General features: G+C 37.1%; 1 protein-coding gene and 3 non-coding genes across 10 annotated transcripts in view; 1 reads left to right on the top strand and 3 right to left on the bottom strand.

The window, feature by feature from the left end:
- The window catches only part of LOC126761839 (myosin heavy chain 95F), a 41,938-nt gene that overhangs the window by 8,810 nt on the left and 17,737 nt on the right, over positions 1-15,391 (top strand). Inside the window, exons 1-2 of one of the 7 annotated variants that reach the window (XM_050478290.1) lie at positions 9,141-9,269; positions 11,336-11,872. The exons of 3 other annotated variants lie outside the window; for them this stretch is intronic. In XM_050478290.1, the coding sequence (XP_050334247.1) occupies positions 11,827-11,872 (46 nt within the window). In that variant the 5' untranslated portion in view covers positions 9,141-9,269; positions 11,336-11,826. Of the gene's footprint in view, positions 1-9,140; positions 9,372-11,335; positions 11,873-15,391 lie in introns of those variants that run through there. 3 more of the 7 variants (XM_050478275.1, XM_050478283.1, XM_050478267.1) reach the window with 3 other exon arrangements.
- On the bottom strand, positions 6,421-6,504 carry Trnal-uaa (transfer RNA leucine (anticodon UAA)). Its single transcript has one exon. It is a non-coding gene; the product is annotated as a tRNA-Leu (tRNA).
- On the bottom strand, positions 7,785-7,868 carry Trnal-uaa (transfer RNA leucine (anticodon UAA)). The gene has a single exon. It is a non-coding gene; the product is annotated as a tRNA-Leu (tRNA).
- Positions 7,961-8,044, bottom strand: Trnal-uaa (transfer RNA leucine (anticodon UAA)). Its single transcript has one exon. It is a non-coding gene; the product is annotated as a tRNA-Leu (tRNA).

Below are 15,391 nucleotides of genomic sequence, written 5' to 3'. Positions count from 1 at the left end.
CTTTTATCCGGTTTGTATGATTAAAACTGTTTTTATCTTCTAATCAGGTATGCGGAATTAAATTTTTTTATTCGTTAATCTGGTATTTAGGATTAAAAACTAAAAAAAAAATTGATTTAGTTCAATTATTATATTAAAAAGCTACTTAAAGCGCCATAAATCAATAACTAAATACGCCAGAGACATACATTTTTACCCGCGAGATGGTATAAAAGGGTTTTAATGGAGGCGGGGTTCAAATTTGACCCACTTTTAGGTGAAATCACATATTAGCGTGCTGTAAATGGGTTGAATGAGGTCAATAATTCCTTTAGCTCCCAAATACCTAATATAAAGAGTTTCTAACGTCCGGGTGACCGGGTGAGAAATATCTTAATAAAATTGAGAAAGCGTATTTATCTAATAGCGGTGCATTTTTATGCTTAGAATAAATAAAATCGGTTGTAAAATCGCCCTAGACCTCTTATAACTAAGAGGCTCTATTTATCTGAAGGTGCTTTAATCCTTGTAAGTTGCAAGAATATGAAATGTTCGATTATACCTGAACTTAGCACTTCCTTACTTGTTTTTTTTTAATGCTTTATTTATAACCTGTGAAGGCTCAACAATTGAAATTATGATCAAAAATTTTAATTTTTCCATAATTTCTTGAAAAATATATCTCCAAAAAGGTAGTAAGAAAATTTCAAGTCGATGGATACAATCGTTTCGGGGAACTTTTCCTCATCGACTCGAAAACACGCGTTTAAAGTTTTTGGAGCCGATTGCACTAAGCTAAAATAAGCTCCTACTTCAAAATTTCAGAGTAATTTTTCGAATATATGTATGTACGTACAGTCGATATACAAGCAAAATGTTTTGAAATTCACAAGTGAAATATAACCCCTTAAGGGAGTATACTGGTTTAGAAATACGAAAAAGTCGATTTTTTTTCATATTTTTATAGTATAACCCTTTAAGAAAATGTCCCTAAAAGGATTTTTCGAAATTCAAATTATTTTCTGAGTTACAGCTCATTTTGTGACTCCGACTCCCGCGCGACTAGTTCTCAAACTTTAAACTCGTTTTTCTCATAACTACTTTTCTAGAAACGGTGTGCATGATATCTCAAGTTCTACTCAACCGATTCACATTAAATTTTACACAGGGCTTTCTTATACATTATAGTATCGCACTACGAAGAGCTTTCGAAATTTTTTTATTTTTATTTTTAAAAAATTCCGAACCACAAAAAAACAGGGGAAATACGAAACTTTTTTTTCAAACCTCCACCATTTTGTAAAAAAAAAATTTTTTTCAAAAACGTTTCGTAGTGCGATAACTACACTTTTACTCTTTACGGACTTCGCATAAATTTTCATTTTAGGCCACGGAAAGGATTTATATCCTGCACACCAGGGCAAGCCATTGTTTCATCAGTCTCTACTTCGCCGACCTGCAGTTTTTTTTAATTTAATTTTTTTTCTTATATTATTTTGTTTTGTATTCTTAGAATATCAATAAAAAAGCATGTAAAAAAATGGATTGTCGAAATAATTATTGATTTTTTTTATCGCGTCAAAAGAAAATACCTAAAGTTCGGGCTTCTAAACCAGAATATCCCCTTAAGCCAATGTCTGATTATGCATTTAATTATGTAGTTAATTAGTCACTTCACTGTTCGATATGGAACCATTGTATTCAGCTCTACAAAAACATATGTACATATGTACATACATATTATATTCTTAGCGTGATAACTTTTTTCGTTTAAGTTTTTTCAAATATTTACTATACAAGTATGTATGTATATGATAAATACTGCAGTACAATTTTTATATGTATACGTTTGTATACTTCATAGCTTTCTTTTTTCAGTGTTTTATTGAAGATTTCATTTGAAAGCAAATTAATTATATTTTTATATTTTTTATAATTGACACAAACAAATAAACGTGGTTGAAACATGATTGAAGAATTACTGATTGTACGTGATTCTTCACTTTTGCATACAAATACATATTCGTATACGAGTGTATGTGTCTACCTTCTGGTATAATAAAAAATAGTTCACTGTACCGTAAAATGAACATGGAAAGTTTAGCAATTCTTCAACGAAAAAAAAAAAAATCATAAAAACAATGAAAAGTGTGCGTTTGGGGCATCATAACGGCAATGGAATACAATAAAGTGCCATTTTAGTCAGTTAATGTTGCGCGGTGTTCCGGTATTCCTCGCCAGCAAGCTTCTCCAGACTTAGCTTCAACTAAAAGAGTAATAATGTTAGTAGATACTTACAGCTATATCACTGTCGATCCCACCAACTCTATATGTAAATGCATGTACTACCTGATCCAACTAGGATCTATTGTACCAGAGTATGAAAGTGACTAGTACACTTTTTTATTTGCCACTCACTGTAGCTCTATGTGTGGCACAGTCAGCTTTTTTTAAGAACTTCTTTTCGCCGCTAAACATGAATTACAACAATAGATATATAGCCACTGGATCACTTAATGCAAAGTAGCGGAATAAACTTGGCTATTTCGGAATAAAACGTGAGCTAAAAATTCATCGCGTTTTAATTTTTTGTTGTTGTTTCTGCAGTGAATTTGCTGCGCAAGCAAAAAGTACACGTTCAAGCAAAAAGGGTTGGTCCAATGCATTCATTTTAGGCTTTGCTCTCAGAGCCTGTCCGTCACGTTTGGTTAGAGGGAATATGGAAAATTATTTTCTATTTGAATTTTGCTTTTGTACCCGTTAATGTGAGTTTATGTGTTTGTATCACAGCTTAGTGCTTTGACCTTTCAGCAAATTGGTTTGGCTTACTAATGCAAAACCGAAACTTACAAACTCTAACACTAACTGTGAGTTAAGAGTTGTAAACGAGGCTTGAAAGTGAAATTGAAATTTGCTGACTCATGTGACTGCTCATTATGTACATACATATGTATATGTATGTTAATTCGTATGTTTATATCTTTAAATTATAATAGTCATTGTAAAATGAGCAAAATTCTAATTAGGCCACAGATTTACATTGAAATAATATTTAATTATTACATGCGCAATACTTCATATTTCTGTTTTATTATTGTTACAGTACAAGAAAAACTTATTTCGATTTGAAAGTAGATAAATTTACAAAAGTTCTAGTTGAGTGGCGAATCGAACACACAACTGGTATAAATCGAACAGACTGGCATAATCAAACATATATAGAATATAAACAGATTAATGAAGTTTCCACGCACACATTGTAGTCGCTTACTCAGTTAAACTTTTAGGTAAGAGAGCAAGGCTTAAAATGTTTAAGTTTAATGAAGATTACAGAAAAATTAAATGCCAATATTTAAGTGCTCTATGTTCTTGCTATTAAGATACATATATAGAATAACTTACAATTTGTTGTTTGTTTGTCAACTTGTTGCACATAAAAAACCTAACAAAACCAATTGCAACCACAAGTAGAAGTTCAATTAACAAAACTACAGTTCTAGCATAATTAATGGTTCCGAGTGAAAGATCTCCATATGGTCACGCTGATTGCATTGCTGTTGCAAGTGTATACATATACAGTACCGTTTACATATTCAAATTTACATATGCATTAACCTCCTTCACCACTCGGCGCAACGCTACATTTTGCTGTGTGCGATGCTTTTCGACTCCGCTTTCCGCTGTGGAAACAGACTACAAAAATATATAATTAACCATAAAACTGTAACCAGAGAACTCTGTGAATATTAAAAAAATGTATGTGTGTATGAATGCACGGGTTTTTTAAATGACTCCCATGCACTCATTTGCTTCATTTCTTCATCCACTGCAATTTTATGTGTCATTTGTGTGCCATTCAAGCATTTGTCGTTGCTGGCAAAATGATTTAAAATTCTCATTTTGAAGATTTAATGGAATATGTGACATATAAGTATGTATGTATGTATGTACATACATAGTAAAGGCGCACTTTCAAGCTTTGATATTTTTTGCTGCTACATTGTGGGTCCTATTAATAAGTATTAATAATATGTACATATATACATTTGTATAACTCAGATAAATATAGTATGTGTTCTTACAGAGTGGGGGTGTAAGCCATAAAAATCAATTTGTCATACAAAACTATTTAAAACTCCAGTCGATAGGTTATAACCTTAATAACATACTAACTACCCTAGGCCGTTGTACGGACAATATTTTTTAGGAAATAATTGCGATATGTTTAAGTAACTATCGTGGTTTTTCCAATACCAACACTTCTTCTTCTTTAATGGCAAAGACACCGCTTACGCGGTCATAGCCGAGTTTACAACAGCGCGCCAGTCGTTCTTCCCTTACGCTGTTTGGTGCCAATTGAAGATTCCAAGTGTAGTCAGGTCTATCTCCACCTGTTCTCTCCAACGGAGTATAGGTCTTCTTTTTCCTCTACTTCCCCTGGCAGGTACTTCGTCGAATACTCTCAGAGCTGGAGTTTTTTCGTCCATTCGGATAACACAACCCAGTCAGCGTAGCCGCTGTCTCTTAATTCGCTGAACTATGTCAATGTCGTCGTATATCTCGTACAGCTCATCGTTCCATCGACTGACGTATTCGTCGATGCCAATGCGCAAGAACCACAAATCTTCCGCAGAACCTTATTCTCGAAAACTCATAACGCCTACTCATCAGCTGTTGTCATCGTCCATGCCTCTGCCCCATATAGCAGGACGGGAATAATGAGTGACTTATAGAGTTTGGTTTTTGTTCGTCGAGAGAAGACTTTACTTCTCAATTGTCTACTCAGTCCGAAATTATTTACGACTTCGAAGTTATGACTGTCAACAGTGACGCGGGAGACAAGTTGCGAGTGCGACGTCTGTTTGTTTGATGTCAAGTGTTATTTCGTCATGCCCTCGTTCACTGCCAGACCTGACTGGAGAAAGCAGAACTGACGGCGCGGATATTGAGGCCAATGATATCGTTATCATCGGCGTACGCCAGCAGCTGTACAATGTTAGAAGAGATTGTGCCTTCTCGAATAAGCTCTGCAGCTCGAATTGTTTTCTCCAGCAGTAGATTGAAGAAGTTGTACCTTGTCTGAAACCTCGTTTGGTATGGAAAAGCTCAAAGAGGATCTTCCCAATCCTGACAGAGCTTTTGGTATTGATCAACGTCAGTTGAGCTGTGTAAGTCGTATTAGTTTTGCGAGGGTACCAAATTCAGACATAGCGACATAAAGGCAGCTACTTTTCGTGCTGTCAAAAGCAGCTTTGAAATCGACGATTGTGTGATGTGTATCGATTCTTTTTTCACGGGTCAGATTGTGGGGTCTCCGTTTTAGTAGATTGGACAGAACACACTTAAATTTCAATCGTCTGGCATGCTTTTGTCCGAACGTATTCTACAAAGAAGCTGATGCATGCTCCTTGTCAGTTCTTCGCCGCCGTATTTGAATAACTCGGCCTGCAATCCATCGGCCCCGCCGCTTTATTGTTCTTCAGGCGGGTAAATACCTCTCGAACTTCTAATCTTAAAAGGCACATCTAGTTTAGAACAAAAAAAACGAGTTTTTCATATTTTGGGAAGTTATAACATAAACAATTACCCTAGGCCCTTGAACGGACATTATCTTTTAGTAAATAATTGAGATATGTGGCAGGTAATTATTGTGGCTTTTCTAACACCAACACTAATTGAGCAATCTCTAATGGATTCTTTAATTTTTTTGTAATCCAATACCATTTTAGCCACGATATTTTGTTTTGGCACTTACTTATAATAGCTTTATATTGAAAATAGTGCATTTTACCAGTTTTGTACAGCTTGTACAGCATATCTTCATTGCCTTTTATGAGTATTCAAACAAGATATCTATAGACATACATACCTAAGTTATTACCTGCATTAGCCAGTCTTTTGCCTATTGTAGCTGGCGAACATGCAATTTTAACAACACAAAATGTTAAAGACATTGCACCGGAAAAGCACAACGAAGCGTCAAATGGTGAGCAGACTTTACCGACTGACTGACAGCTCAGCGAGGCAGACTGCCATGTTTTTCCCTTGCTAACTCTTCGCTCATACTTCCAGCAGTCATTATGGTTTATGACTTTTGCAAAATTTAAACGTCAGAGAGGAGCAAAATAGGCTTTGCACAAATGCAGTAAATTAAAGTGCTGCAAGGATAACAGTAAACATATGTAATTCTCATTTATTGAGAAATACTATATTTTTCACATTTCCTTAGTGCATATTTTTAACATTCATATTCATGTTCCCAGAAAACCTAAGCACACAAGCTAATTTATGCTAGTACTTATCGCAAATTGCTTTGTACTGTTCTAATTATTTCAGTAGAAATTGATTATTATTTAAATTATATGTATGTATTTATGTTCGTTTACGCAAATGAAATTTTGTATTTTTTAAAAAACATTTTCTTCAAAATATTGCTTATTGTGTCAGGTGTGGGGTTCGAACCCACGCTCCCTCTCGGGAACCAGAGCTTAAATCTGGCGCCTTAGACCGCTCGGCCAACCTGACTCATACAGAACATCGCGCACAAATCGCTTTATCAGCACGACCACGTCGTCATCGCATACGAATAACATTTGATTGCCAAGCGACCGGCACATCAACAACGCATACACCCCTCGTGCGCTCATCCCGCCCTTGCGTAGCATGTTGACTGCATCCCTATTTCACACATTCAATCTTTGCCTGCTCTTTCTGCCGATTTGTGTTTTGTCGATTTCATGCAATTCGCTTGCAAATTTAATGTCAAGTGCAATTAAGGCGCGTTGCTAAATTAAAAGGCAACGAATACTTACAACTCACGCGAAGAGAGGAAGTGCGAGAATTACACGAGTCAGATAGAAGAGAACACGCTAGGCAATTTATTTACTTATTCATTTTCTTTAAAATTCTTTTTATTTGATTTTCGGTTCTGACTTTGTCTACCGCGCTCTTCTGAAAGCTTACACCACATCACTAGTAATAAATATTTAATGGCTCTCAGTAATAACTCAATTCATAAAATTGCGTGTTGGTCGATTATTTCCTCCACCAAGACGTATGGAACTGATTTCGGCATGTTTACCTGTGACGCGCTGACACAATGCCAGTCGCGTTGCATGGTGCAGCAGTAACCACTGACACTACTGAACTGGCTGTTGAACCGGAAGTTGTTGCGTGCCGCGCATGTACAATGACTTTTCTATGCAGTGGTTCCTGCACACCTCCCTTCCCGCCCCTCGCCCTTACTGTTTTGTATAAATTGTCAAAGCATTTCAAATTCTCTTTCTCTTCTCCACCCATGGCTCATGGGCTTTCTCCTAACCCCTGTTGAAGTGCACTTTAGTGCATTGTATAGAAATCTACTCGCTTTAGAGAGTATTTTTTTAATTTGAAATGTGTTGTGCGGTGTTCTCGAATCGTTAACTCAACTCGTTGCGGTGAATTGGAGCAGAAATGTGGAAGTCACTTCGTTGGGGGCTTTTGATCTGTTGTTCAAGCGGATGGAAATTAAACGCTGTGCTAGGGAGCGTGGCTGCAGTTAAGCTTTGGCTTTGCGTGTCAGCCAAGTGCATGTTAAATTTTTGTAAACATACTGCAATAGTGGCTTCAAAGCTTTTTGGGTTAACCGGCTTTAAAAAAAGAATGTGTATTTAAAATATCTATTTGTTCTTGAAACAACTTCCATAGTTAGAACAATATTTGTTACAATATTTCTAATGAAGTTCCTAATTGAGATACATACGTTTTTCTTCAATTCACTCTCTTTAGAATTATGGAATTTTGTAAAATAGTTCGGTGTTGTACCATGTCAGGTGTGGGGTTCGAACCCACGCTCCCTCTCGGGAACCAGAGCTTAAATCTGGCGCCTTAGACCGCTCGGCCAACCTGACTACATCCTAATTATAAGTGATAGCACCTCTTGTTTAAAAAAAAAAACTTTTCTAAAAAAGAGAATTTTTTGACAAAATTCTAAGCAGTCCTATGTCAGGTGTGGGGTTCGAACCCACGCTCCCTCTCGGGAACCAGAGCTTAAATCTGGCGCCTTAGACCGCTCGGCCAACCTGACTTGCGCCATTTATTCCACGCCGCTTTCATTATCAGGACACACCGTGCAATTAGTCATCGCTCATGAAAATATTTTAATATATCATAAAAATTAGTGAGAACTGTACCCACTAGCTAAGCTCTCATAACCTTCATCGGCGAGTTTGTTATTACATACTGGGTTACATCATTATCTGCACTAGCCAGAATACAATATCAAGTTGGGAGAGATCTTATACTCTCTTCTTCACCGCTATTTCCAGTAGACTTCGAATTGAGTATTACTACATTACCACAACTGGAACTATCTTAAGGACTCGACCTAACCAGTAATTATTACATGCAATAGAAATATGTATGTATGTATGTATGTACATATGTTGAAGTTACAAATATTTTCTGCCGGGAGAGCATCACCATGATTAGAAAATAGGAGCTACATATATGTATGTCTTTAAAAGAATAAGTCAGCTATACTGTATAATTTCGCAGTAGACAAACTATCCCAAAATGACAAACTATACCCAAAATAATAATTTAAAAGTTAATGAAACGATCTCATTTCTCTCAACAATCCAGTCGGCTTTGCCTTACGTAGTTTCGATTGTTAACGCAACCATATTCACAACCTCGTCACTGTACAAATTTATAATAATTTAAAAGTTAATGAAACGATCTCATTTCTCTCAACAATCCAGTCGGCTTTGCCTTTCAAATAGCAAATCACGTTAGTATATTTAAAAAATTTAATTTCCATCTTTTGGTAAGCGCATATACATAATATAATATATAGTATACGATATTGTGAAATGTATGGATGAAGCCATTCAAATTGATTCAGACGATAGTAAGAAGGGTGATATATCTTTGTTTTAATAAATAAAATGTATTTTCACAACCTACCTCACAATGGGTTAAAGTACAATGGGCATTAATTTGAGTTTATCTATAGAATCTCTGAAGCGTCATCATGACCGCCATCCACTGATTCTGCGCACTAGAAAGCGCAAATAAAAGCTTCTCCAGTAACTGCAGCAGCGAGATGACAGCGACACGAGTACGAGGTCATTATATCGTAAACGATATAGGCTCACGCCTATGGAGTCCGTTTATGACCACAGTCCGTTTTCAGTAGTCTCTAAGGGCGGACGCAACACACCCTGAATTGAATAAAATCCTAGCTAAACATTTAACGTCAATGTGAATCGGTGTCAGTGCAATTCGTGACGTCGACAAGCTCGAAGCCCGTAATACATACAGCAACTACACGAACACCGAAGACGAACTCGGAACGCGAACAAACAAACAGTGAACTATGAACTGAGCAAAGTATTTAACTCGGTTACTGGGTAAAATAGGAGCATATACATACATGCACACACATTTGTTGATGGCGGCGTAGGGAGTGCTGGGGCTGCGCCCAGTGGGCAAGCGTGCTGTGGTTGGATTCCTTGTGACACACGAAAGTTTCCAACGCAAACAAAAAGGAACTCGGGCACTGCGGCAGTAAAACGCGTTGTAGTCACTTTCGCGACTTGCATTTAAACTATTGCATGTTTTCGTGGTTGCAAGTTGTGTGTGTTGCAAGCAAATAAATGTGTACATGCTTCTGGAATATTAACGCTCCAGCAATGTAATCCCGCGATGGTGTGTGCCTGTGTGTGTGAGCGTACGAATATCGTGCCATATGGCAATTTTTCGGGTTGCGTTCCAATTTATTCCAACTCTTTTGTTATTATTATCGTCGCGGTGGTTTTGTTTTGGTGCAATGAAAATGAAATGAAATGTGAAATAAAAATCGATCAAGCAAATTCCCATTTTCCATACTGCATAACATTTTGCACGCTCGTAGTTTCTTCGCTTTTATTATTATTGCAGCCAATGTAGCTGGCGAGTGATAATGATACGCCATGGAGGAAGGCATTGTGTGATTTGGCTGCAATCTTTATTGTTACATGTTGCAGCTGCCTCACGTTATGTTTGCGTATGAAATGACGTACTGTGCGATGTGGTAATGTAGGTCAGAATTGCCTAAGACAACAACAATGTTGAAAACATGGCTTTAATGGCAACGGCACTAACTCACCTAGCTGCCACAATGGCAACAGTGGTGAATCGAACATGACTGGCACGCTAAAAGCAGTGCTTATAAAGAAGCTGAGATGTGAGAAATTCGTTGATATTAAGACTCAATCCAAAAATTATAGATGGAATATTAATAGTATAAATTGTATTTTTATTAGATTTTTCGAATTTACGAATAGCAAAAGTTTTTACAAACATATTAGCTTAGCTTTTTTTAAAGCTGCATATAGAAATGAACATTTTTAGAAACTTGGATAAAAGCCTTGAAACCAATATAAACTAGCATAATCTATATAAAACATAAATTATTTCTTAAAGCCAAACCAAATTTCTATACACTTATCACAGTTTCTTGTTGTAATTTTTATAAGTAGGGCTAATCACTTTCGACGATTCAAAGTTCCAATTCTTCGTCCTTCTTCACTAATGCTTAGCCATATATCGTTCCTCCGGGGACCTTTTTAGTTTTTGATTTTAATTTCAAATTCTTTCGGGTGCTTATGGATCGCATGTATTCCACGAATCGTTCTAATAGCTATGTATGTATATTCCATTCGAGCAGTATGCCTAGGAGCGCTTTGTATCTTTGAACAAGATTTATTGAAAAGTTTCTTTTAAATAACTTATCAAATTGTGCCTCTTAAACTAAACTACAAGGCATTTTTAAAGAGTACCACTGAAGTTTTGTTTTTTTTATCTCGAAATGGAATAATGAACGACATTGGGACCACTGTTCAACGAGGCACCAACAATGTTTTAGTAAAAATTCACGCAAAGTATGGCGAATAGGCGAGGCGAGTGATTTGCAACATTGTGCAATAGCAACGCAATCGTCTGATTGTTTCTTCTCCGCAATTGTTGTTGAAGCGCTTCTTTTTATGAGAAAATGTGCAAATTCGTATGATACTTATATATGCAAGCGGGCTTCTCAGATGTGGCAAGCAAAATCAACCGTTTAAGTGAAAGAAATGAGGAAACTGAAATTACATTACAATTACAATTAATAAATTGCAAAATATTTACAACAATGCGGTACCGTTTAAGTGAAAGTGTAAATAGTTATGAAAAAGACGCTTAGTGGCAAGCAAAAGCGCTACTTGCAACATTAATGCGAAAACAAGACTTATAACAACTGACATTACACGCCCCTATATGTGCATAAATATATGCATAACTGTGTATATACATATACAGTTAGGCATGTGACTAAACTATTATTCACTTACAGCTAAATGCAGCAGGAAGCCTAGCAAATTACAGTAATAATAACGACTCTTAACCATTCATATGTGAACTTGCAACACCGCCAATGGCTACTGGAAAATCATACAAAATGTTTACACGAGCAGAATTTTCGTAAATATCCACAGTCGTGTGATTTCCACACACACACACACACACACGGGTGTGTAGCGAGCTTTAACGTTCAAACTGTACTTTGCGCGAAGTGCACGAGCGCGCAGTGATGCACAGCACGACATCATAAGCCATATGCAAATTTGTTAGAAACAAATAAATAAAAGGTGTCGTTTGCGCCCGCACACGCTTGCCGCCCACAAGCTAATTAGAAAGTGAAACATCCATAGTTTTAATAGAGTGAGTTTTTTGCGATCTTTAGCGGACGCTCTGTATGCGTATGTGTGTATGTGTTGCGACGCGACTTGAACTCGATACTCCTCACTCATTGCGACGATTAATTAGTAATTTATTTGCGCTATAATGGATTTCTATACGAAGACAGAACGTCGCAACGACAAAGATGGTGGTAAGTTTATTAACCGGTTTGTGCGAATGTTAACCTCTCTCCTATTGACAGTTTAGTCGGAGTTGACTGCTCTTCGGTCGTTGAATTATTCAGTATACAACAGCGCAATTAATTTATTGCGGCACTTAGACGGTATTAATTTTGCAGAAAAATAGCAATTAAGTGATATTTCAACATTGGCTTTTTCTCGAATATAAATGCAGAAAAGTCACCTCTTTTCACTTTCATAGCAATGACTGATTAGTTATCAGCCGCAATGTTCATGCACCTATCAACTCGTAGATAACATCGACAAATGTCATTTGACTGTCGGACAAAAATATTCGGCATGCTTAGGTGCAAACAAGAGGGTATATATTTTCCAATATAAATAAATGCAAGGCAGCCTATTTACCTACAACGCAAACGATCACATAAAATTTAAGTGGGCTTCGTTAGAACTGCTTGACTTTATTTGTGTTAGTAAATAAAACAATAATTCCGCTGCGATAGATATCTAGCCTCCAACTTTTAATAGACGTAACGTCTATTAAATTTCCCAGATCTACATTAAATATTTTCCAGCAGTAAAAATGCAATATGTAATTTTTGCTTTCAAATTGTTTGAATTATTTTTAAATAGGTGGCAATTCTCAACAAATAATTTCCAACTTTAAGCAATCTTAATGTTTTATAGCTTTTTTGGCATAGAATTTGGGGATCCCATAGTTTACCTGTGTTAATAAATTCTTGCTTTATATCCCACAATCGAAAAGCTCGAAAATTCTTGAAACAGGTTCAGACTTCACTATCATGGCGCTGTATACATTGTGACAAAAGAGTGCCAGGAAATTGTAAATAAAACTTTACATAAGCACTTTTTGGGATGGCCTTCAGTTTTTTCAGCGAATTTTGTTTTAATTCTTCGGCCTATTGAAAACGGATTCTTCGGAACGGCTTTCGCACGATCAAGAATGCCCAAAATAACCTGTTACATCAGCTTTGTCGGAACGATTCGAGCAAGAACGCATTTCATACTCAAAATATCCACCAAAATCATTCGAACGGACTCGCGAGAGATGTCGAACTCTCTTGCCATTTCTTTAACACTTGCCAGACGATTTTTAAGCACCATATCCTTCACTTGTTTAAAATTTTCAACAGTTGACGAGGCATGTCTTCATCTTGCTGTTATGACTGTAAGTTAAAGTGTAATGCTGAAATCCTTCGTTCCAATTTTTCTTCTGATGCACATGCAATAATTGAAACTGTTAGTGCTTTTGATAATAAGCTTCGTTTTGTTGACTTTACACATGGCAACCCATGGCAACACTCACTACGTCGCCTACAAGTTAATGGGGATTTCAGCACTTTTAGCACCAATTTACGGCATTCCATCGCCGATAATGTTGTAAACCTTTTGGTTTAATGCTAGTAAGTTGCGAAGCACTTAGAACCCACCGCCGCACAAAGCCGTTTTTAAAAACGATGTTAAGGCTATTAATTACCTCGGCGTGGATTTCTGCGCCAGAAAGTGTCACTCTGGCCAACTAATCGCAAAAAAGCTCACATTCACCAAGTAATCGTGCAAATGTGTATGCTTGCTGGGTGTCTACGTGTATGGGCAAGTGCGATTCCAAGGCAAAATCATACTAATCACTTTGCTCGCCTGGCTTTTCAGTCCAACCTGCTTGGGCAAAGCCATTTACCGCTTTTAGACCTATGCCCAGAAATCTTTTCAACCGTGTATGAGCCTCCGCTGTGTGGCTTGTTTAGCGCAGCACTTTCGCATTATCCATTGTGCGAGTTGTTGTTGTTGGCGGCTTTAAGAGCGCCAAGGTTGTGTAGTAAATGTGCCGTGGTGATACATAAAATCCTCGCTTTTTGTTTAAAGGCGTTGCATCGAGAGTGCATACAGCGAAAAAAGAACTGAACCTTCTTTTACATAGTGTTCTTTTATGTTACTAAATTATAGTCGTATACTAGTCTCTATTTTCGACTAAGAACTGCATATCTGTAGTTGCAAATATTTCACGGTTTAGTAATTATGTCACACAAGCATCGAATATCATACATAAGCTTAACCTTAAGCGCTGTGTCATGCATCGCCAACGGGCATTTCTCTCGTCTCTTTTTCAGTCACTCAAACAGCAATTTTGTACAGCGGCGTTTTTGCGTTTGTTTAAGGGCACACTTCAAATGATTCAACACTAGAAACTCATTATCTAAAAAATATATAACATAAGTCGGATTGTTAGCTGCAGCGTTTAAGTTTAAATTAAAAATTCTTCGAAATAGTAATACATTCAGGTAGGTATAGCGTATTTATTCCCTCGTTTTGGATGCGCTTCTTGATATTATCCTATCTTCAATATGTGTACCTTTAACCTTTTTTCACACTCCTAACTCCGATTCTTAAATTTGCGAGATTTAACTGCTACCCCCCTTCTGAGCCTCTAATAACTCTTTGAACATAAATTCCTCCGTACAAATTTTTAAAATTTTCTGTAATTTATGGTATTTTAAATTATATAGATTATCTTCATAACCTGACAAGATCCTTAAAACTTCCGCTGGGGTTATTTATTTGACCTTAGAATTATGTCGAGTTTATTTTTAGGGTTTTTCAATAGGGTAGCTCCCCAAAAGTAGACCGATAGAGACAGCAAACGACGGCATATTTTTTAGCGCTCTTTTGAAATTTTTTTTTTTCAGTAAGATGTGCCATTTCATCATGGGAAAATATACGATCCAAAAACGAGTCGAAATTATTAAAATTTACTACCGAAATTCCGAGTCAGTCCTGTCCTGTCAGATCAACAATTAAGCGTCTAGTGAAAAAATTTGAATCCACAGGCACAGTACAAATTATTCCCGTGCCAGTGAAATAAACAAGTGCCCGTAGTAGTCGAGAGTATTGCTGCCGCTAGCGCATCAATTAAGGATGACCCATATCAGTCTCTCACACGTCGTTCTCAAGCGTTGGGCATCTCTGCGACGTCATTGTGGCGAATTTTGCAAAAAGATCTTGGCCTACATTCCTACAAGATCAAATTGACACAAGAACTGAAGCCGCTTGATCACCAAAATCGTCGTATGTTTATGAATTAGGTTGAGCAACTACTTCAAAGTGATCCGGATTTTTGTCGAAAAATCATCTTCAGCGATGAGGCTCATTTCTGGCTGAATGGTTTCGTCAATAAGCAAAATATGCGTTATTGGTCAGTCAGCAATCCACACGTACTCCATGAGTCACCGTTGCATTTAGAAAAAATTACGGTTTTGGACGGTACTTCTTCCGTGATGATCAAGACCGGCACCGAATATTTTTGGCCGAATTGGATTATATGGACTTGGACAATATGTGGTTCCAACAAGACGGCGCCACAAGCCACACAGCGAAAGTCACAGTCGATTTATTGAAAACCAAGTTTGGTGAACGTGTTATCTCACGAAATGGCCCAGTCAGTTGGCCGCCTCGGTCGTGCTATTTGACGCCGTTAGACTATTTCCTGTGAGGCTACGTCAAGTCTACGGTCT

The sequence above is a fragment of the Bactrocera neohumeralis genome, chromosome 2 (assembly GCF_024586455.1).
Source record: "Bactrocera neohumeralis isolate Rockhampton chromosome 2, APGP_CSIRO_Bneo_wtdbg2-racon-allhic-juicebox.fasta_v2, whole genome shotgun sequence".
Lineage (NCBI taxonomy): Eukaryota > Metazoa > Arthropoda > Insecta > Diptera > Tephritidae > Bactrocera > Bactrocera neohumeralis.
This window is presented reverse-complemented; position numbering and strand designations above follow the sequence as displayed.